The 24274-nt window shown below is 39.1% G+C and overlaps 1 protein-coding gene across 1 annotated transcript; it reads right to left on the bottom strand.

The window, feature by feature from the left end:
- Positions 1-17933: 17933 nt before the first annotated feature.
- Positions 17934-23752, bottom strand: LOC139196102 (uncharacterized). Its single transcript, XM_070821763.1, has 7 exons — positions 23645-23752; positions 22003-22773; positions 21702-21845; positions 21063-21147; positions 20423-20571; positions 18871-20050; positions 17934-18241 (listed from the first exon to the last, which is right to left on the bottom strand). Exons 1-7 carry the CDS (start codon positions 23750-23752, stop codon positions 17934-17936), a joined length of 2745 nt encoding a protein of 914 aa, XP_070677864.1.
- Positions 23753-24274: the final 522 nt, after the last annotated feature.

The following is a 24274-nucleotide window of genomic DNA, read 5'->3' as shown; positions in this document are numbered from 1 at the left end:
ATCCTTATAAGTAAAGAGATTTGGAAACCCTAAAAAAACGAAGAACTTGACTCCTCATTGAGAAGGAGAAAATTCCTTCTCACCTACAAATTGTGATTTGACTAACATATAGACAAAAATTATGAGTTTTTACTAAGTTATTTATACATGTATGATTTGTAGGTAGAGAAATATGGATCGTCGAACGTAACAATGTAAAAAAATATTTACAAAGAGAGTAGACAATTTTAGCAGCGCAATGAGCAGATACAACAAGAGAAATCAGGAGGAAAATGACAACAAATTGAAACTTGGGTGATGCCATTGTCTTGTGAATCATAAAATTTACGGAGAGGTATCTGCTTATATAGTGTGATCGATTGATAGATTGATGTTATAGCACAATACTTTCTTTAATGTGTTGCGAGTTATATATTAGTTAAAGTGTAAATAGTAGTTTATTGTCCCACATTGGTGAAGTACATATGTAATACCAATTATAACTCCTATATATACTCCACTTTGGAGATTAATGAATATATAAGAAATTCTCAAATATTGTCATATATATTTTTGGTATTTACCATGTTTAGTTTAAATTGGTACTTACCATGTTTAGTTTAAATTGGTACTTACCATGTTTAGTTTAATATGGTATTAGAGCAGTTTGCTCTTGGTGAACTGTGTGCTTTAATTTTGTGGCCACATTTTTCGTGATTTCCTTTGTGAAAAAAGAAAAGAAAAAGTGAATAATGTCGCGCTACAATACAACACTTTGCTACAGTCGTAAACAATGTCTGCTTGTGAACAGTGATCTTCTACAGTGCCGTAAAAAGTGATTGCTACAGTGCCGTGAATAGTCTCTGCTACAATGCCATGAACAGTGATGCTACAGTGTTTTGGTAAATTGTTTTCATTCCATTGTGTATCTTTTGTGCCTTTATTGTTCGTGATTTTGTTCAATGGCTCAATATAATCATAGTATTGTTATGCATCTTGGTGGAACAAATAAATGGATAATTGATACTGGGGCCACTGATCATGTGACTAGTGACCCTAGAGTGTTTGATGAGTTATGCGACTATGTTCGTGATCCGTATATTACTAGTGCAAATAGAGCACTTTCCCCTGTGAAGGGTGAAAGCACTATCTCTCTGACTCCAACCTTATCACTAGTTTGTGCTTTACTTGTTCCTGATGTTAAGTGCAATCTTTTGTCGGTTGGAAAACTTCTTGATACCTTATATTATTTTGCTCACTTCTACCCTAAGTATTGTTATTTTCAAGACATTCAAACTCAAAAGATAATTGGTCGTGGTAAAAGAATAGGAGGTTTGTACATCTTGACTATGGAGGATATTGTTGTTTCCGGTTCAAATAATCATCAAGTTTTAAGTGTTAAAATGGATGACAGACATCAAATTTAGTTGTGGCATCGACGATTGGGACATCCATCATTCAGTTATATGACGCATCTATTTCCTTTTTTGTTTCGCACTTGTAGTGATTCAGAGTTCAAGTGTGAAACATGTGTCCTGGCTAAGAGTCATCGTGCTTCCTTTCCTGTAAGTGATTCTAAAGCTACTTTGCCATTTGATTTGATACATTCTGATGTGTGGAGTCTGGCGAAAGTTACTTCTAATGGATTCCATTGGTTTGTTACTTTTATTGATGATTGTACTCGGTTAACTTGGGTGTTCTTGATGAAGAATAAGAGTGATGTTTCGTTACTTCTTCAAAAAATTTGTACAATGGTGTCTACTCAGTTTCAGACCAAAGTTAAGGTCTTCAGGTCTGATAACGGAGGAGAATATGTGAATCACACTTTGGCATGCTTTTTTCGTGATCATGGTATTATTTACTAGACGACTACTCCGTTTACACCCTAACAAAATGGTGTGTTCGAATGAAAGAATCGTCAAATAATGGAGGTTGCTCGCTCCTTAATGTTGGATAAATGTGTTCCTAATCATTTGTGGGGTCATGCTGTTTTGGCTGCTGTGTATTTGATCAATCGTGTTCCAAGTAGGGTTCTTGATTTTTAGACATCGTTTGATGTGATACAAAAACATGTTTCTCTTGTTTCTGTATCAAAGCTTCATTCGAAAGTGTTTGGGTGTATTGCGTATGTGCATGTCTACTCTCATCAGCGGAGTAAACTTGATGCATGTGCTCTCCGGTGTGACTTTATAGGGTATGCTAACAATAAAAAAGGCTATAAGTGTTATCATCCTCCGACTCAGAAAACTTATATTACCATGGATGTCACCTTCAATGAGGAAGTTTCATATTTTGTGAAACCCTTTTCTGACTCTCCAGTTCAGGGGGAGAGGGGGAGTGAAGTGCATATTCAAAGAGATGGTATGGATGATGTGTTACAGGCAGAGTTTGGAACAAAACCTATTATGTTGCGTGATATTGATCAATCGGCTACAGATAGTGATCGGTCACCTGTCATTCCTGGAACTATTTCTACTGACGACAGATCAGATGTACCCAGCGAATTTCCTGTTAGTATGTTTGACGAATTACCTTCTGATGATCGGTTGCCTGCTGTTGATATGTCTCACGAGTTGCCTGATGATGGTTCGTCCAGTGATGATTCTTCTAACAGTTTGGTACAAGATGGTGGCATACATGAGGTAAATTCTGAAGATTTTTCTACTTATCAATTGCCTCCATGAACTAATCGTGGAAAACCTAAAGTACAATATGAGCCTGATATGCATGCCAAAGCCAAATATCCTATCAACAATTATATGTCTACTCATCGTTTGTCCAAACCATATGCATCTTACATATGTAAGCTATCTAATGTATCAATTCCAACAAAATTGCAAGATGCTTTGTCTGATCCTAAGTGGGTTAATGCCATGAAAGTTGAGATGGAAGCTTTGGAAAAGAATTCTACTTGGGATTTGGTTCCTTTACTAAACGGGAAGAAAGCCGTTGGATGTGGATGGGTGTTTACTATTAAGCACAAAGCAGATGGCTCTATCGACCGGTATAAAGCTAGATTAGTTGCTAAGGGTTATACTCAAACCTATGGGGTGGATTATCAGGAGACGTTTGCTCCTATTGCTAAACTTAATATTGTACATGTTCTTCTGTCCTTAGCAGCAAATCAGGATTGGCCTCTGTTGCAGTTTGATGTTAAGAATGCTTTCCTTCATGGTAATCTTAAGGAGGAAGTTTATATGGATCTCCCACCTGGTATTGGAACATCTCTTAGAAAAGGTGTTGTATGCAGGTTACGAAAGGCTTTGTATGGTTTGAAACAATCTCCTAGAGCGTGGTTTAGGAGGTTTGCAAGTTCAATGAAGAAGTTTGGGTATAGCCAGAGTCATTCAGATCATACTTTGTTTCTAAAGTGACAAAATGGTAAGCTAACTGCATTGATTATTTATGTTGATGACATGACAGTGAATGGTGATGATCAGAAGGAGATACAATGCCTTCAAAAGTACCTAGCTACTGAATTTAAGATGAAAGAATTGGGTGAATTGAAGTATTTTCTTGGAATCGAGGTTGCACGATTCAAGCATGGTATTTTTCTGTCTCAACGGAAGTATGTTCTTGATTTGTTAGCTGAAATAGGTATGTTAGATTGCAAACCTGTTGATACTCCGATTGAGTAGAATCATCGTTTGGGCTTATTTCCAGATCAAGTTCCTACTCATAAGGAACGGTATTAGAGGCTTGTGGGGAGATTAATTTATTTGTCTCACACTCGCCCTGACATTACTTATGCAGTTAGTGTGGTAAGTCAGTTTATGCACTCACCTAGTGAAGCTCATATGGATGTAGTAACCCGTATTTTGAGGTACTTGAATATGGCTCCTAGCAGAGGCTTGGTTTTCTCCAAGAATGGTCATTTGAATGTCGAAGGGTATACAGATGCAGATTGGGCAGGTTCTATCACTAATCAACGATCTACATCTGGATTCTTTACGTTTGTGGGTGGTAATTTAGTTACTTGGAGAAGCAAGAAACAAAAAGTGGTGGCTAGGTCAAGTGCAGAAGCTGAGTTTCGTGGTATGTCTCATGGTGTATGTGAGTTGTTGTGGTTGAAAAAATTGTTGAGAGATCTTGGGTTTAAACCCAAGGCTGCTATGAAACTTCATTGTGATAACAAAGCTGCTATTTAGATTGCTCATAATCCAGTGCAACATGATCGAACAAAACATGTGGAGATTGATCGACATTTCATTAAGGAAAAATTGGATGCTAGAATTATTATGTTTCTGATGCGAAATATATAAGCACACAAATTAAACCCTCTTTTTATCAATTGTAGTAAAGTATGTAAGTAGGGATCGTTCTAGACCGGGGATTAGGAGGGATTGCCAAACACTTGAAACTGACTCAAAAACGTAAAAAAAGTTTAAAACACTAAACTAGACTCAAAGAATGCAAAACTAAACACTAAAACACTAAAACAAACTAAAAGGCTCAAAACAGCACAAAAACACTCAAAACTGCCTTAAAAACACTTTCTGGGCAGTTTTGAACTCTAACACAAACTTGGACGAATTTGGGTTATAACTTGAATCTAAACACCTAAAAACACAAACTAAATTGATTTCTAACTAATCTAACACTTCAAAATAATGGGGGATTTGGTTTTGACGAATTTGAAAACAAAGAAAACAGATTGTAACTAAAACAGATTTTTAAAACGAATTTGGATGAAACTATGGATGGAAGGCTAGCTAGAGGGTTCTTCTCCACACACGACACACTTGCACATAAACCAATTTTCAGTTGTTCTTTCAATAAATCATGAAACTCAACACCCCAGGTTAATTAGGTCCACTTAAATTAACCTTCAAGTTATCCTTAAGTTATTGAATTGGATGGGAAAGCGCATACAAAATTTCGAAGCATTCTTCAAAAGTTCTTTACGTGAAGCGCACAATGAAGATACAATCAAAGATCATTAAGCATCATGAAAACTATAAGTATTGACGAGGCATTCGTTACTATGATGAGCATGAAACTAGTGCCAAGAATTCATTTAACGTGATCGTTTATAAGCGACCTCCACTACTTGTGAATATAAGTTTGTAACTATTAGGTGAAACTCCCTTATACTCTAGCATCATATTCATGTATGAAAACTAAGCGTGCACTCTTAATAAACATACACAAATAAGTTATCAATCAAGCAGTTAAACAAATTGAATCCACAACTTATGAAATCACAACTGAAGGTAATCAATTCATATTGCAAGTATGTACAGGGTTTCGAATCCCCCCCTAACTAAGAGGGGTTTAGTTCCTCATACTCACAAAACAAAGATTATTGAATTGAAGCATTGAAAAAAAAAAGAAAGATTACACCTAAAACGTTCCAGCAATCCTAAATCGAATGGCAAGCACGTCCAAGGGCTTTCCTCCTTCCTCTTTGCTGTGGCACAAGGGTTGGTGGTGAGTTTTGGGGGTTATGGATGGTGTAGAAGTATAGAATTGTGTTTAGGATGGATGTATGGTGTGGCAGTAAGTGTTTGGGTCAGAAACCATGGAGATTGGTGAAGGATGGGCACGGCAAGGAAGGTTGAATGGTTTCTGGCGTGAATGAGAGTGAATGGATCCTTTGTGGCTGCAAAAAGGAAGTTTATTTAAAGGATTTCAGGAATTAAAACCCTAGGTTATTTAGGTAAACAGAAATTAAGTCAAAAGCTTCTAGAAATAGGAAATCAAATCAGAAACTTAAAGGAAATTGACTAATAGGTGCGGCAAAGGCATAAAACACAAAAGGAATGTGTTTTAATGCAAGGAAATAGGAAAGAACCCTCTCCCTTGCACAGCAAGGGATGGTGAGAAAGGGTAAGGTGCGGCAAAGGTCCATAAGGGTTCTAGGGCCTTTGTTTTGTGTCCTAGAATGCATATGAAGTCTTCAAAGTGGCTAGAACATAAGGACTTTTAGAATTAGGAAAGGTCAAACCAAAATAGGAAACCTTGGCTTAACTTTCCTACTTCAAGTAGGAATCCTTGTTGGAGTAGGAATCCTTGTTCTTCTAGGAATCCTCATGTGAGTAGGAATCCATCTTCAATTAGGAATCCTTCGTTGATTAGGAATCCTTCGTTCTTCAAATCTTCAATTAGATCCATTCCTTTTGCTCCAAGCATGTGATAATCATTCCAAGCCCAATTTTGCTCCAAAAGGCACCAAATTGCATACTTTGCCCTTAGAATCTGAAAACACACAAAAGTGACTTTAAACACTAAAATAACTAAGGAAACACAACGTAAATGCACGAGAACAAGCCAATTAAGTCGCATAAATATGCTCCTATCAGTTTCCGTTTGTGAGATCTGAAGATCAATTTGCTGATGTTTTTACTAAGGCTGTGTCTAATAGTGGGTTTTCCAACTCGCTTGACAAGTTGGGCATGCGTGACATCTTTGTACCTAACTTGAGGGGGAGTGTTGCGAGTTATATATTAGTTAAAGTGTAAATAGTAGTTTATTGTCCTACATTGGTGAAGTACATATGTAATACCAATTATAACTCCTATATATACTCCACTTTGGAGATTAATGAATATATAAGAAATTCTCAAATATTGTCATATATATTTTTGGTATTTACCATGTTTAGTTTAATATTGGTATTTACCATGTTTAGTTTAATATAATGTAGTTGCCAAAACTGTTTTGAATAAATTTTAATTTTGGTTTGATTCTTTCTTTAGTTAACAGTTTTTAATCTGATTCGAATAGTCCTGCAGCTAATGTACGTAATTTGCTTCATTTTTGTTGGTGTGAGTTGATAGTGTGGGTTGATAGACTCCTCCTTATAGCAGGATTCGTTGTCTTTTTTTATGTCTTTGTAATCAGGATAGGTTTTATTAGTTTTATTCTTTCCTTGTATATACATATACATACATACATACATACATACATACATACATACATACATATATTGCCTCCTAAGAAATACATGAAGCATTCCAAAACCCTAGATTAGCACATACAAACCAACTTAAGGCAACCGAATGCTCGGGCTTCAAAAAGATCGGTGTTGGCTCCATAGACTAAATATCAACCAACTGAGTTCTCGAAAAAATTGGCATTAGTTCCGGCATAATGACTTGACGAGTTCTCCATGTGAGAATTGGTTTCCCTTGTGACCTCATTTGGGGCCACTGTGAGAGGGTGTGTTGAAGAATAAGATCTCACATCAATCATATGTCTGTTAAGGCCAATTTGTTTTAGACAATATATTTGTTAGGATTTTGAGTTGAGTTAGTAGTCCACTACTAATCAGACTGATATTTTCATAACTTAATCGCAGGCACAACCTGTTAAATGTTGAGTTTTATATTTATCCCAAAAAACCTTAATGTTATTAGTAATGAAATTATTCATTTATAAGTTGTTATATTTTATGTTCCAAAGTGGGATTGCGTTTTTTAGCAATATTGAATTATTTATTGTGTAGGCTTTAATCTATCACGCAACGCAATCTTCGATTTACTTGTTGAGGATTAGCTTGTTTACTCTTAACTCTTATCGTGAGGTGCTTCTTTTTTCTTCAACCAAATTCAAAGAGCCGGCCAGGTTTTTCTTAGAGATCTCCTACTTTTTATTTCACTATTCTCGTATGAAACATCGTCCTTAACTCAAATCATAACATGAAACATAAGCAAATATATATGATAATTTTATAAGATTCGAAACTCTGCCCAAGGATTTTATAGATATCATATTTCAAAAGGACGTATACATATAGGTTGGTTGCTTTTGATAACTCTGAGAAATATTTCTATGAGAAAACGAATAAGGAGAGCAGAAGCTTAGAAGAAAAGGAGTTTCTGAATTCTGTGTATTACACTATATGAGCATATTACAAGTCTTTACAATGTGTTGTATAGCCTCTCAACATACATGAACTATTACAATACTACCCCTTTGTAACTAACTCTCTAACCATCTAACTACTTGAGTGATGATGGTTATAACCAATCGACAAATGACAATGGCTAATACTCCCCCCTCAACCTGTGCTAGGGTTCATCTAGCAAAGTTTGAAGCTTCAAAACACAACCCTGTAGTGCTATTGTACAAGTGAATTAACTCTGGATTGTAGTACTGGAGATTGCAGATTGTGATCCTAATCTCAAGTTGTGACAATGCTTCACAAAAACAGGGCTATGTAATCCTTTAGTTAGGACATCAACAACTTGCTCTTCTGTGGGAATATATTGAACACGTAGATCACCTTTTTGTACTTTCTCCCTTACAAAGTGATAGTCAGTGTCTAGATGTTTGATCTTAGAATGAAAAACAGGATTCGAACATATAGCAAGTGCTGACAAGTTGTCACAGTAAAGATAAGGAGGTGAGGGAAGACACTGATGCATATCTCTGAGCACTGATCTAATCCAACAAACATCAGCTGCACAATGAGCTATGGCCTTATATTCTGCCTCTATTGAGCTTCTCGAGACCAAGGTATAAAATATCGATGATATCGAAAATATCAGTAGTCCAAAAACACGGAAATTTCGATGGAAATATCGGGATATTATCGATATCGATAAAAATTGAATAAAAACCACGGAAATTGTAAGAAAAACTTGGAAATTTTTATTGAAACTTTGCAGGATGTTTATTTAGTCAATTATCTATTAGTTTATCACAAAAAATTGGAAAGAAATGCATTGCATGATGGATTTAACTGATTTAAGTTGATTATATAGCGAGCTGTCAAACATTGTGAGTGTAGAAAATATGTAGTAATTAATGAAAGAAGTTTAAACACACCATAATCATTTATATATAATGAATTAGTACAATATTTTACACTTTATACATTACTCTGTGTGTAATATAAAAAAAATTGAAAGGAAAAAAAATATAATATGAAAGAGAGAAGTTAGAGAAAAATGTGAGAGAGAAGGCAAAAGAGAAAAAAGCGTGGGGTTTTTTTTTTTTTTTTTTTTTTTTTTAAAAATTAGGAACATGCTTTGATAACATGTAAGTGAAGAAATAAAAGAAATAGTAAAATTCTTGTTACGTGAAATTATCTTAATTCTTATATTTTTCTTTAATATTTTAATAAATTAGAGAAAAAAATTATTATTTCAGTATTTTTTAGGTGAGAAAAAAGTTTCTATAGTCAAATTTTTTCTTACGAAATGATAAAAACCGACATCGACGATTTTGACCCTAAGGGCAAAAAGGCCCAACGATAAATACAAGCCGGGCGTGCACCCTTAGAGCAACTTTAGCGTGGGAGCCCTTCCCCCAGGCAATTCACTATTCAATCCACCCAGTGAACATTAAACGCTCTTAATGAACAGTAAATGCCTTTTGCATCTCCAGCGTGGCAGCCCTCCCCCTGATAATTCGCAATAAAATATTAGTTTTTTTAAATAATACAAAATAATTTTATTTGTAATTTCAGATAGAACTCCGCCTATGTCTTACATGGCCGGTCCCAAGCCCGGATAAAGGAGGAGGGGGAGGGCGTCAGGTAGTCGACAGCCGGCACTCCATGATCACGTCGAATCCTTATGAAAATGAATCCAGAACAAAATCGCGCTAAAGCTAGGGCGTCACCCGTAAGTGGCGCGCTGTGTGGCCCGAGCACAGTGATAAGTGAGCAAGGGTCGCTGTATCTTCATCGGCACCCGGATGCAGTGTTAAATGAGCAAGGGGGCCATAGAAACTTCTTTTCGAACGACTCCACTCAAAGTTGTTTGGGAGCATATGCTCCTATCAACTTTACCCGGGACACACAAAAGAAGTACTTTGATCCTATTAGACGGGGGAGGGTGAAGAAGCTAGGACAGAAGGGTAGAGTTCAAGAGAGCAAAATGCGTTTAGGAACGTGGAATATAGGAACCTTAACGGGAAAATCTATGGAAGTAGTGGAAGTTATGGTGAGGAGAAGGATAAATATTATGTGTCTACAAGAAACTAAGTGGGTTGGTAGTAAGGCAAAGGATCTAGAAAACTCAGGGTTTAAACTTTGGTATTCGGGCACAAATAGAACGAGAAACGGTGTTGGCATCATCGTTGAGAAGACCTTGGTACAAGATGTTGTAGATGTCAAGAGGGTAGGAGATAGAATCATGGCAATCAAGATTGTAATAGGACAAGAACTTATCAATGTGATTAGTGCGTACGCACCTCAAGTAGGGTTGGATACGAGTTTGAAGGAGAAATTTTGGGAAGATCTTGGAGACTTGGTGCAAGGAATTGCTCAGACGGAGAAGTTATTTATAGGAGGAGATTTAAATGGACACGTGGGCAGGGAGACAGGCAACTATGGAGGTTTTCATGGTGGCCATGGTTTTGGGGAGAGAAACGAGGATGGGGAAGCTATCTTGGATTTTGCAATGGCATATGATCTCTTCTTAGCCAATACCTTCTTTAAGAAGAGAGAAGAACATGTGATCACCTACAAGAGTGGGTCGTCAAAAACACAAATAGATTTTCTTCTAATGAGGAAAGGGGATCGTATAACTTGTAAGGATTGCAAAGTTATACCAGGAGAGAGCGTGGCTAATCAACATCGCTTGTTGGTGATGGATGTACATATCAAAAGAGTAAGACAAAAGAACAAGACTTGGAAGTGCCCAAGGACTAGATGGTGGAATCTAAAAGAAGAAAAACAAGCCATTTTCAAAGAGAAGGTAATCACCCAATGTGTGTGGGATAGAGAGGGGGAAGCTAGCCAAATGTGGGATTCCATGGCTAGTTGTATCCGAAAAGTAGCAAAAGAGGTATTAGGAGAGTCCAAGGGCTTTGCCCCACACCAAAAGGAATCTTAGTGGTGGAATGAGGAGGTACAAACAAAGGTGAAGGCTAAGAAGGAATGTTGTAAAGCCTTATACAAGGAGAGGACCGATGAAAATGGTGAAAGGTATAGAAAAGCGAAGCAAGAGGCGAAGAAAGCTGTTAGAGAAGCTAAGTTAGCGGCTTACGACGATATGTATAAACGACTAGATACCAAAGAAGGAGAGTTGGATATCTATAAACTATCTAGAGCAAGGGAAAAGAAGACAAGGGACCTAAACCAAGTGAGGTGCATCAAGGATGAGGATGGAAAGGTTCTTGCTACAGAGAACGCGGTTAAAGACAGATGGAGAGGTTATTTTCATAATCTTTTCAATGAAGGACATGAAATGAGTGCTTTTTTAGGGGAGTTGAGTAACTCAGAAGAGTGTAGAAACTACTCTTTTTATCGTCGAATCCGGAAGGAAGAAGTGGTTGTAGCTTTGAAGAAGATGAAGCATAAAAAAGCAATAGGCCCAGACGATATACCAATCGAAGTGTGGAAACTTTTGGGAGAGACAGGTATAACATGGCTCACTGACCTTTTCAATAGGATTTTGAAAACGAAGAAGATGCCAAATGAGTGGCGAACGAGCACTTTGGTGCCTATCTACAAGAATAAGGGCGACGTACAAAATTGCATGAACTATAGGGGTATTAAGCTAATGAGTCATACAATGAAGCTCTGGGAGAGAGTCATTGAGCATAGATTGAGGCAAGAGACACGGGTTTCGGACAACCAATTCGGGTTCATGCCAGGGCGCTCAACTATGGAGGCAATCTATCTCTTACGAAGATTGATGGAAAGATATAGAGATGGGAAAAAGGATTTACACATGGTCTTTATAGATTTGGAAAAAGCGTATGATAGGGTCCCAAGAGACATTCTTTGGAGGATTTTAGAGAAGAAAGGAGTACGAGTAGCATATATCCAAGCTATAAAGGATATGTATGAAGGAGCAAAGACTGTCGTAAGAACTCATGAAGGACAAACCGAAAGCTTTCCCATAACTGTAGGATTACATCAAGGCTCATCCTTAAGTCCTTACCTTTTTGCGTTGGTAATGGATGAGTTAACAGGACATATTCAAGATGATATTCCTTGGTGTATGCTTTTCGCAGACGATATAGTGTTGATAGATGAAACTCAGGAAGGGGTAAATGCAAAGCTTAACCTTTGGAGAGAAGTGTTGGAATCTAAAGGTCTTCGCCTAAGCCGAGCAAAGACAGAATATATGGAGTGCAAGTTCAGTGCAAATGGAGGCCAAAACGAGTTAGGGGTGAGGATCGGAGATCAAGAAATACCAAAGAGCGACCGTTTTCGTTACCTAGGATCTATCTTGCAAAAGAACGGAGAATTAGATGGAGATCTCAACCATAGAATACAAGCTGGATGGATGAAGTGGAAGAGTGCATCCGGCGTGTTATGTGACCGCCGTATGCCACTGAAGCTCAAGGGAAAATTTTATAGGACGGCAATAAGGCCGGCGATGCTGTATGGCACAGAATGTTGGGCGGTGAAACATCAACACGTACACAAAATGGGTGTAGCGGAGATGAGGATGCTTCGTTGGATGTGTGGGCACACGAGAAAGGATAAGATTAGGAATGAGGATATCCGGGGTAAAGTAGGAGTAGCCGAAATTGAAGGAAAGATGAGAGAAAATCGGTTACGGTGGTTTGGACATGTGCAAAGAAGGCCTACTGACGCTCCGATTAGAAGATGCGACTATGGGACAGAGGTTCAGGGCCGAAGGGGTAGAGGAAGACCTAGGAAAACTTTGGAAGAGACTCTAAGAAAAGACTTAGAGTACTTGGATCTAACGAAGGACATGACACAGGATCGAGCACAATGGCGTTCTAAGATTCATATAGCCGATCCCACTCAGTGACTTGGATTTTCCAAGTCTCCAACCGAGAAGTTTTCCTCACTCGGAAAATTAAGGGAACACTACCCCAACCTACATGCTCCACTCAGAAAGCTTCAACATACAAGCTTCAACAAAAGAAAATTCAAAGAACTTAGCGAAGAAGGCTTTGGTGTATTTAACACAATACGTTGAAATGAAGGAAATCTTATTTATTGATATCCCCGATAAGCTACAAATATGTACATATACATGAGTCAAAATAAACACACAAGAGGGAGCCTTCACAAAGGTTGCTTAGGAGAAGTCTCAGCAGTCGGTAGAGCCCCAGAAAGAGAAGGCACCGGAGGGGGATCATTTGGAGCCTCAGTACTGGACAGAACCCTAGAAGGATGAGGCATCAGAGGTTGATCATTTGGAGCTTCATTACGCGGTACAGCCCCAGATGACGAAGGCAATAAATGCCTTTGGAACAAACCCACAAATCTCTGATGATCAAGTAAAACCTGACCATCAGTTTCCTTCATCTGGTCAAGCTTCCTCTTCATGTTTGTAGCATAGTCATGTGCGAGCCGGTGCAACTGTTTATTCTCCTGTTTGAGACCTCTAATCTCCTGTTTGAGACTCATCACTTCAGCCGCCAATGATTCAACTTGGCGGGTTCGAGCAAATAGGCGTTGGGCCATATTAGACACAGAACCTGCACACTGAACACTGAGAGCCAGCGAATCCTTAACAGCTAACTCATCAGACCGTTTGGAAAGTAGTCTGTTATCTTTGGGAGTGAGAAGGTTCCTGGCCACCACCGCAGCGGTCATATCATTCTTCATCACGGAATCCCCAACGGTAAGAGGACCAGTAAGGGAGACGAAGGATGGGCGCCATATGTTGTCTGGAGAAGGCGGGGCTGCCTCTTCAACAAGGTTCAAGTCAAAACGACGGTCGGAGGGGCCAGACATTTTCAAAGGTGTTGAAGAGAGAAGAGGTCGGACAAATCAAGATCTTAGAAGTGCAAGAATGAAGCTTCTACTGGTGGAGATTCAAGTGTGCTTTGGAACGTAATGCCAGCCCCTATAAAAATCTGCACTCGACGGAGCTTCAGAAATCGAAGAGGCGCCTGCTCAGAAATCGAAGAGGCGTTTGCTTTCTCAAAAGCTGGGCTGCTTAGAGATCACGAGGGTTGATCTCAGAAATCGAAGAGGCGTTTGCTTTCTCAAAAGTTGGGCTGCTCAAAGACCACGAAGGCTGATCTCAGAAATCGAAGAGGCGCTCGCTTTCTCAAAAGCTGGGCTCCCCAGAGACCACGAGGGCCGATCTCAGAAATCGAAGAGGCACCTACTTTTCCAGCCTTGTCAGCACCTGTCACACGCACACTCAGCTTTGCGGAAATTATGGGCATTCTGTCGAAGACTTCTGGGGAAGTAGAAAACACATGAATCTTACTGTTCAATCACCCACTTCCCACACGCAACAATAGCTCATGGGTACCACAGAAAACTTTGCCAAAGTTCTCTGCCAAAGTTGAGCACGTGAAGCTTGCAGGTCCCACTACATCGCTCTGACCAAGAAGGGTAAAAGAATAGCAAAGAAACAGCACTAACAAAGTTTAGACCTATAAATTTTGAAGGTCTAGCTACCATATTATTACCCACAAGGGTAAAGGAACAGTACCACTGCTGGATAATTGGAAAGTCCCTGTGTGTCAACCTCTGTGCTTCGTGGCAAGGTAGACTAGCAAACATGCCCAACCTTTACTCACATTCGAGAAAACACTCCCAATAAGATTGCTTGCTCCAAAAGCCAGACTCCCAACATGACTACTTTCTTAAAAATCGAAGAGAGGGTAAAGGAACAGTACCATTGCTGGATAATTGGAAAGTCCCTGTGTGTCAACCTCTGTGCTTCGTGGCAAGGTAGACTAGCAAACATGCCCAACCTTTACTCACATTCGAGAAAACACTCCCAACAAGATTGCTTGCTCCAAAATCGAAGAGGCACCGCCCTCCGAATCTCGAGAGCCAGACTCCCAACATGATTACTTTCTCAAAAATCGAAGAGACACTGCTCCCCGAATCTTCGAGAGCCAGACCCCCAGCATGATTGCTTTCTCAAAAATCGATGAGGCATCGTTCTTCGAATCAATCGAAGAGGCGCTCGCTTTCTCAAAAGCTGGGCTGCTCAGAGACCACGAGGCTCGATCTCAGAAATCGAAGAGGCACCTACTTTTCTAGCCTTGTCAGCACCTGTCACACGCACACTCAGCTTTGCAGAAATTATGGGCATTCTGTCGAAGACTTCTGGTGAAGTAGAAAGCACATGAATCTTACTGTTCAATCACCCACTTCCCACACGCAACAATAGCTCATGGGTACCACGTGAAGCTTGCAGCTCCCACTAAATCGCTCTGACCAAGAAAGGTAAAAGAATAGCAAAGAAACAGCACTAACAAAGTTTAGACACATAAATTTTGAAGGTCTAGCTACCATATTATTACCCACAAAGGTAAAGGAACAGTACCACTGCTGGATAATTGGAAAGTCCCTGTGTGTCAACCTCTGTGCTTCGTGGCAAGGTAGACTAGCAAACATGCCCAACCTTTACTCACATTCGAGAAAACACTCCCAACAAGATTGCTTGCTCCAAAATCGAAGAGGCACCGTCCTCCGAATCTCGAGAGCCAGACTCCCAACATGACTACTTTCTCAAAATCGAAGAGAGGGTAAAGGAACAGTACCATTGCTGGATAATTGGAAAGTCCCTGTGTGTCAACCTTTGTGCTTCGTGGCAAGGTAGACTAGCAAACATGCCCAACCTTTACTCACATTCGAGACAACACTCCCAACAAGATTGCTTGCTCCAAAATCGAAGAGGCACCGCCCTTCGAATCTCGAGAGCCAGACTCCCAACATGATTACTTCCTCAAAAATCGAAGAGACACTGCTCTCCGAATCTCGAGAGCCAGACCCCCAGCATGATTGCTTTCTCAAAAATCGAAGAGGCATCGTTCTCCGAATCTCGAGAGCCAGATACCACAGACCACTTTTTCAAAGTGCTCTGACAGAGTTAAAACATGTGAAACTGGCAGCTCCCACTACCGTGATATGACCAAGCAGGGTAAAGGAATAGCATTACTACTTGTTAGGGAGACTCCTATATATGTCGACCTCCATCCCCAACGAACAGGCAGACCTGCAAAAATGCTCAACCGTTCATCATATATGAGAGGGCACTCCCAACGAAACCTTTCGAAATATTCAGCTTTCTTTCCCCCCGATAAAACCTCTGCAAACAAGCTATACTAGAGCAAGAATATCTCATATCATCAGGGTTAAAAGCAAGAGTATCCCATATCATGCTTTTTCCCTGTCTTTTCCTTTGGCCTTGTTTTTACCTGCAAGACAAGGAGAAAGAGAGCAATCAGTCAGCACTTGGAATCAAGCTTCCAGCTAGGAACTGACTGCCTGGAACCGCTTACCTGATTACTTACCTGGCATTGCTCTCGAGTACTCATCTTCAACATCTTATGTTTCCAGGGAAGATTCCGCATCTGCTTGAGGAACAGATAGGGCAAGTGCGAAGGATACAAGGAAGCATGTGGAGACAAGCGTAACAGCACACGTGCCGATACATCCATTACTCTGTCAAAAGCAAAAGTATCCCATATCAGCAGGGTGGAACGTACTCTAGATTTGATGGACTTGTTTTGACCCTCAAATTCTTCAGTCGGCCTTATACTCTGGAGGAAACCAGAAAACCCTCCAGCTCAGTTCAAGAATAAGCCTGTGGAAAGTTACTTCTTCAAAAGCAAAAGTATCTCATATCATCTCTTCTCATTTTTCTTCTCTTTATCCTTCATGCTGCTGAAAGATGGGGAGAAGGTGAACAATCAGTTGGAGCTTTGATTGCTTACCTTGTCTGTCACCTCTTTCAGCAGACCCCCTAGCTCGGCGACTTGGGGGACTCCTACTACATGGTTTGTATCGCGCTTGACCAAGCCTGAAACTACAAGTAAGCTTCAAGTGAAATTGATACATTACCTTGTGCATCTCCACCAGTTAAAGATACCACCCCTGGATGGAGGAAGAGTACTTCCAGAGAAGATGCCACATCTACCTATGAGACAGATAAGGCAAGTCAAGACGACACCACACTCCGATACTTAGAAGTTTCGTGATTACGAGATCATTCTCCCACAATATTTCCTAATGTCATTTGTACTAAATCATTCACTTGTACTCACTAAAGGAGAGCTTGAACCTATGTACTTGTGTAAACCCTTCACAATTAATGAGAACTTTTCTATTCCGTGGACGTAGCCAATCTGGGTGAACCACGTACATCTTGTGTTTGCTTTCCTATCTCTATCCATTTATATACTTATCCACACTAATGACCGGAGCAATCTAGCGAAGATCACAAAAAGCGACCGTTTTCGCTACCTAGGATCTATCTTGCAAAAGAACGGAGAATTAGATGGAGATCTCAACCATAGAATACGAGCTGGATGGATGAAGTGTAAGAATGCATCCGGCGTGTTGTGTGACCGTCGTAGGCCACTGAAGCTCAAGGGAAAATTTTATAGGACGGCAATAAGGCCAGCGATGTTGTATGGCACAGAATGTTGGGCGGTGAAGCATCAACACGTACACAAAATGGGTGTAGCAGAGATGAGGATGCTTCGTGGGATGTGTGGGCACACGAGAAAGGATAAGATTGGGAATGAGGATATCCGAGGTAAAGTAGGAGTAGCCGAAATTGTAGGAAAGATGAGAGAAAATCGGCTCCGGTGATTTGGACATGTGCAAAGAAGGCCGAATGACGCTCCGGTTCGAAGATGTGACTACGGGACAGAGGTTCAGGGCCGAAGGGGTAGAGAAAGACCTAGGAAATCTTTGGAAGAGACTCTAAGAAAAGACTTAGAGTACTTGGATCTAACGGAGGATATGACACAAAACCGAGCGCAATGGCGTTCTAGGATTCATATAGCCGACCCCACTTAGTGGGAAAAGGCTTTGTTGTTGTTGTTGTTGTTTGTAATTTCAGATAGAATTTTTAATCAGTCTCGTTGTACAATTTTCTATTAAAAAATTATTTTTATTTTTTCTTTTCACATGGTGCAGCACACCATTCCAAAACTTTTTTTTTATGTATTATTATTTCTTCTTCATCTTTTTTTTTTTGGCAAACATTTTTTCTTCTTGTTTTCAGATGGTGCCAACGCACCACTTCTTTTTCTTCTTCTTTTCAGATGGTGCCAACACACCAATCCAAAAGCCCTTCTGTTTCTTATTCTTTTCAGAGGGTGCCAACGCACCATACCAAAAGCCTTTCATTTCCACCCATGTCCTCCCCCCCCCAATGCACCCCCCTCGCTTCTCTTCCAAAAGCCCTTTTAGACTGCCTCAAAATAGCAACCAAAACCAAACATCCTTCTTCGAGAGCCCAGAAATCTCCAACACCTCGCACACCCCTCCCACAACCGATCGCCATGTCAGGAGGACCCATCACGCAGGACTGGGAGCCCGTCGTCATCAGGAAAAAGGCACCCAACGCCGCCGCCAAGAAGGATGAGAAAGCCGTCAACGCCGTTCGCAGCTTCAGAGCTGAGATCGAAACCCTTAAGAAAGGTTTTATGTGTTTCCCCCTTCCCCAATCCCTCGAACCTTCTCCCTCATTCCTCTCCTTGGTAGCTGCGACGACGGAGCCTCGGCGATTTTATCGATAATATCGATAATATCGAGATATATTGATGATAATTAAGTGGATACGTTTGAAAATATTGCCTTCTAAAAAAAATGATATTATCAGCGATATTTCGCCGATAATATCGATATTTTGGTCATTGCTCGAGATAATGGATTGCTTTTTGGACTGCCATGAGTTGGGATTAGAGCCTAAGTATACCACATAGCTGGTTTTTGATCTCCTAGTATTGATATCTGCTGACCAGTCTGAATCTGAGTAGGAAGCTATAGTTATATCTTCACCTTTTATATATTTCAAACCACAAGTGAGAGTACCTTGTAAATACCTCAGAATTCTCTTGACCAAATGAAAGTATGAATCTATTGGACTGTTCATAAACTGACACACCATATTCATTGAGTATGCTATATCAGCTCTAGAGAAGGTTAAGTCATTGGTATGCCTTCAGATTCAAGCAACTGAGTATGAGGTTTAGAGGGTGTAGATGTAGGTTTACAATGTTCCATACCAACCTTTTTCAACAAACCTCGTGCATATTTAGACTGGTTAATGAATATAGACCCATCTTGATTATACTGGATATGAAGACCAAGAAAATAGGTAAGTTTTCCCATTTCTTTAAGATCAAATACTGCAGCAAGGCTTGTAATCACTGATTGAATCTTTGAAGCATTGGAACCGGTCACAATTATGTCATCAACATATAATAGGAGTAGAATAACATCCCCATGATCTTCTTTTACAAACAAACTTGTATCAGATAAGGATGTAACAAACCCCAAAGTAGGTAGGTAGCTAGTAAACTTTGAATTCCAAGCTCGTGGGGCTTGTTTCAAGCCATAAAGTGACTTTATTAACCTGCAAATATAGTTTGGATGTTGTGAATCAACGAACCCCTGAGGCTGCTGCATATAAACTTCCTCTTCTAACTCTCCATGTAAGAAGGCGTTTTTAATGTCTAGTTGCCTCAAACTCCAACCAAATTGAACTGCTAAAGCTAAAATCATTCTTACAGTGGTATGTCTCACCACCGGACTAAACGTTTCAGAATAGTCCAAACCTTGCTCTTGGCTATACCCTTGTGCAACTAGCCGAGCCTTATACCGAGAAATTGATCCATCAAGGTTCTTCTTAATTTTGTATACCCATTTGTTTCCAACAATACTCTTGTCAACTGGAGGAGGAACTAAACACCAAGTTCCTTGTGCCTTTAAAGCATCAAACTCATCTTGCATGGCTCTTTGCCATTCAACCTTGACACTAGCAGTTTTATAATTTTTAGGCTCTTCTATATTAGTGATATCAACTAATAATGAAAACCCACTGGAAAAATCATCCATAACCTTCAAAGAAGCAATCTCAGGAAAAGTTGCTAAATGTGCTGCATAATTCTTTCTGGAAAGTGCACCTGTTTGTAGCCTTATTTGAATTCCAGAACTTTGATGCACAGGAGTAGATGTGGTTGTTTGTTCTATACCTGATGGATATGAATTTGAAGATAGTGGAAGTATCACATGGAGTTGGTCTGGACTAAAGACAGGAAGTAAATGAGTTGTATCACTTGTCGTGGAAAGAGTATGGCCCGATGTACTTTGACTTTGAGAATGCCCTGAGCTTGAACTTGACGTCTCAGATTGACTAACTGAAGAAGATGTAATTCTATCATTCTCACTGTGTCTCTGATTAACTTCATGAGTACTAGGAGTCTGAGTAATAGGTACATGAACCAAAATTGAAGAATGTGTAGCATGTTGATTAGCAACTGGTTCATTGACTTGTTTCTATAGCCTTTGTTTACCAGGGAACATCATCTCATCGTGTATGACATGTCGAGAAATAATGCATTTCTTGGACACTAGATCATAACATATTACACCTTTGTATCCTAAAAAGTACCCTAGAAAGACACACAATGTTGATCTTGTTTGAAGCTTATTAGAATTATAAGGCCTAAGCCAAGGAAACACAACAGTTCCAAATGTCTTCAAGGATTTTAAGTCAGGAACTTTCTTGTAGAGCAGAGTATAAGGAGAAACCATAGACAGAGACTTGCATGGCATTCGATTGATAAGAAATACTGAGTGTGCACAAGCAAAATACCAAAACTCCAATGGTAGACCAGCATTAGTGAGTAATGTAATTGAAGTTTCAATTATATGCCGGTGTTTTCTCTCAGCAATTCCATTTTGTTGAGGGGTACATGGATATGACAGCATCTGAACAATCCCTTTATCATTTAAGAACTTGGTAAAAGCCTTACTAATGTACTCTCATCCCTCATCAGTTTGTAAACACTTGACTGACATTCCATAATGGGTTAAAACAAACTGATAAAACTTTACAAAAATAGAGAAGACATCAGATTTATTGCACATTGGAAATACCCAAGTGTATCTTGTATATTCATCAGTAAACAGTACATATACCTATAGCCATCTACAAACTTTATAGGAGACGGTCCCCAAACATCAGAGTGAATCTTATCAAATGGAGACAGACACTTTTCAGTTCTCTCATGAAATGGCAATCTAGACATTTTTCCTTGAATACACGATGTACAAACACTGTGTTTATCATCTGGTTTATATGATATACTACACTGTCTTAACATACAAGAAAGTACTTCATTTGTAAGGTGACCCAATCTTTAATGCCACATATTTGACTTCACCAATTGACCAAGCAAAGCTGTTGTAGTGGGAAATGTAGACTACACACCTTTAACACTGTGAAAAACTGGAATCTGAAACAACTCCGTGGGCCTACTCTTTCCGTGATACAGGACCTCTTTTGTCTTCTTGTCCTGTAAAAAGAAGTTGGACTCATCACAAATAAACCAACTGTTGTTATCAGCACATATTTGTTTAACAGACAACAAACTTCGCGCAATCTTTGGAACATGTAAAACATGAGTAAGTAATAAGGAATGGTCATTTGTATGAAGAGTAGTAGAACCAGTGTTTTTTATTGATATACTAGAACCATTACCAATAGTAATCGTCTCATTTCCTTCATATGGAGCAACATGTGCTAAGCCATTAACATCAGCTGTCATGTGGTGAGAAGCACCATAATCCACTATCCATGAATCAGTAGGCATAAACTGGGATGATTGTTGTGCAGTCATGGCAGTTATGGAAGATGGAGGGGATTAACTTTGATATGAGTAATTGCTTCTGTGATAACAGTTAAGAGCAACATGACCCCTCTTCCCACAAATTTGGCACTCGATCACAAAGCCAAGAGTTGAATTGTTGTTGTTCCTGTGAAAACAATTTGCTGTTGTATGACCTTGTTTGTTGCAGATTTGACATTCAATCACTACATTCATCTTTATGTCTGTGTTTCCCGACCAACCATTGGTATTTGAGTTCTGCCTATATCCTTCAGAATTAAAATTCTTCCCCTTGTATCCATTATTGGACCTGTAATTGTGTTAACCCTTAGAATTAGAGCCTTTGAAAGATCTGAAATCAAAATTTGAACTTTGATTTCTTGTATCTGAATGAGAACCAGAATTTCCAAAGAAACCAAAACTGTATGGTGCAGGAGGATAAAATATATCAGGTGGTTGTTGTGTAGAATAAAACTAAAAGGACTGCATATTAGGCTGAAACTATGATGACAATGGATATTGCAATGTCACATTATAAGGAACCTGTGATAAAACACCACCAGTAGAAGCAGGGATATGATTATGATTCTGTGGATTAGAAGAAGAACCATTGACCATTGAAGATCCAGGATTAGTACCAGTCCCTTTCACATACAAGGCTGACAAACTTTGAGACAACATATTGATTTCACCCTTAATTTCCTTTTCAGCACCAAGAAGTTGTGCTCTGAACTCTTTGAGAGTAATTGATGACTCTCTAGCAAGAATAACAATTCTGATTATTGCATATTGTTTTGGTAGCCTAGCCAAACCGGCAATTATAACATCATTGTCCAAGACATACTTCCCTACAGCACTTAATTGTGCTATACTATTTTTCAATCTCAGCAGATACTTATCAATCGAGTCAGATCCCTTTTGTATAGTATGCAGCTCAGTCTTTAGATGATTCACTATTGATTTTGATACAGAAGCAAACCTATCTACAAGATTCACCCAAGCCTCATAGGCATTCTTGCATCCAAGAACATATTCCATTGCTTCATCAGACAACGTTGCAAGCAAAAGACTTAACAAAGCCATATCAGTTGACTCCCAATCTACGTACGCTTTAGTAATTTCCTCAGTAACTCTAAGATCAGTAGTCAAAACAAACATTGGTGGACACACATCAGTGCCATCGAAATGACCAAACAATTTATAACCCTTCAACACAGCTTTAAACTGAAATGCCCATTTGGCAAAATTATCATCCTTCAATTTTATAGTAAGCATCCCCAACAAATTCTCTACTTTAACAGTCGGATTAGTCATCTTGAATCAAATCACAGATACAAAAAATTCCAATTATGTAATGAACAGGAATAGATTGACACTCTTTGCAATTGAAACAGACTGCAAAACTTCGAAGAGACTGAAACTCTTTACCAAGAAAGATTGACACTTTCCAAAATTAACAAGAAAGAATAACACTTTCTCAAATACTATAGCTTCACAATTATTTCTTCATCAAAACTTTACGAACATTTGACTATACAATCAATCATCAAATTTCTCAAATTTTACACCAAACACTTTCTTCAAGAATCTTAAGAACCCAATACCCATGATCAAAATAGCTTCAACTACCGAAAGAAAGATATCACCTGAATCAATTTCAACAATCGGAGGACACACCCAACTGCAATAGCCTTCCGTAATCTTCAGAATTGCACTCGAGCCCTTCGAAATTGGAGATCATAAGCATCAGCAGACCGTCTTCAATCTTCCAGAGCAGCGGAAAATTTACCAAGGATCGGCACGGCGACGAACCTATCCGGCGATGATACCATGATAACTCTGAGAAATATGTCTATGAGAAAACGAATAAGGAGAGCAGAAGCTTAGAAGAAAAGGAGTTTTTGAATTCTTTGTATTACACTATATGAGAATATTACAAGTCTTTACAATGTGTTATATAGCCTCTCAATATACATGAACTATTACAATACTACCCCTTTGTAACTAACTCTTTAACCATCTAACTACTTGAGTGATGATGGTTATAACCAATCGACAAATGATAATGGCTAATAGCTTTGGGCAGGAGGATGTATCATTCCTTTGATGCTCAACTTGCCCTCGTTTAAGACTTTCGACAACAACATGCTAACTGTGGTGGGTTCTTATCATTATAAATACATACAACTTGAATATATTTACCGCCCGTACAGCGGCCATTACAGTCATCGTAAGCCTTGCATGGACCAGCCCAGTTGCAATCAGTGTACTTCACATCGGTTCCTACACCCATGTTTATAAATACATAAAATGGTCAGTTTGTCATGCTAAAGAGGTTATGTAATATAAGATTTAGCTACAATGTCTATAAATCTGGCAGTCATATATATTGTAATGACACTCAAAGAGCGTATATCTGACTATCAAATGATGGTCGTGCTAATTTTTTGTAACTTCGTGCAAGTACTTAGTACAATAATATAAGACTCAAAGAGATTTGGAAACCCTAAAAAAAACAAAGAATTTGACTCCTCATTGAGAAGGAGCAAATTCCTTCTCACCTGTAAATCACAATTTGACTAATATACAAAAACATTGTGATTTTTTACTAAGTTATTTATACATGTGTGATTTGTAGGTAGAGAAATATGGATCGTCGAATGTAAGCAATGTAAAAAATATATTTACAGAGAGTGAGAGTAGACAATTTTACCAGCACAATGAGCAGATACAACAATAGAAATCATTAGGAAAATGACAACAAATTGAAACTTGGGTGATGCCATTGTCTTGTGAATGATAAAATGAACGGAGA

Source organism: Malus domestica, chromosome 05 (genome assembly GCF_042453785.1).
Source record: "Malus domestica chromosome 05, GDT2T_hap1".
NCBI classification, from domain to species: domain Eukaryota; kingdom Viridiplantae; phylum Streptophyta; class Magnoliopsida; order Rosales; family Rosaceae; genus Malus; species Malus domestica.
Note: the sequence above shows the minus strand (reverse complement) of the source record. Positions and strands in the feature narration are given on the sequence as shown.

Bases quoted from the DNA above. Each gene is read 5' to 3' on its own strand.
- LOC139196102 (XM_070821763.1), bottom strand. From the start codon at position 23,752: ATGGGTGTAGGAACCGATGTGAAGTACACTGATTGCAACTGGGCTGGT. The intron at 21,846-22,002 runs GTTCCTTATAAT...GTTCTCATTCAG, and splicing joins CTGGTGGTGTTTTATCACAG to ATACAAGAAATCAAAGTTCA. The intron at 20,051-20,422 runs GTATTTCTTATC...CCTATTACTCAG, and splicing joins ATTTTGCTTGTGCACACTCA to ACTCCTAGTACTCATGAAGT.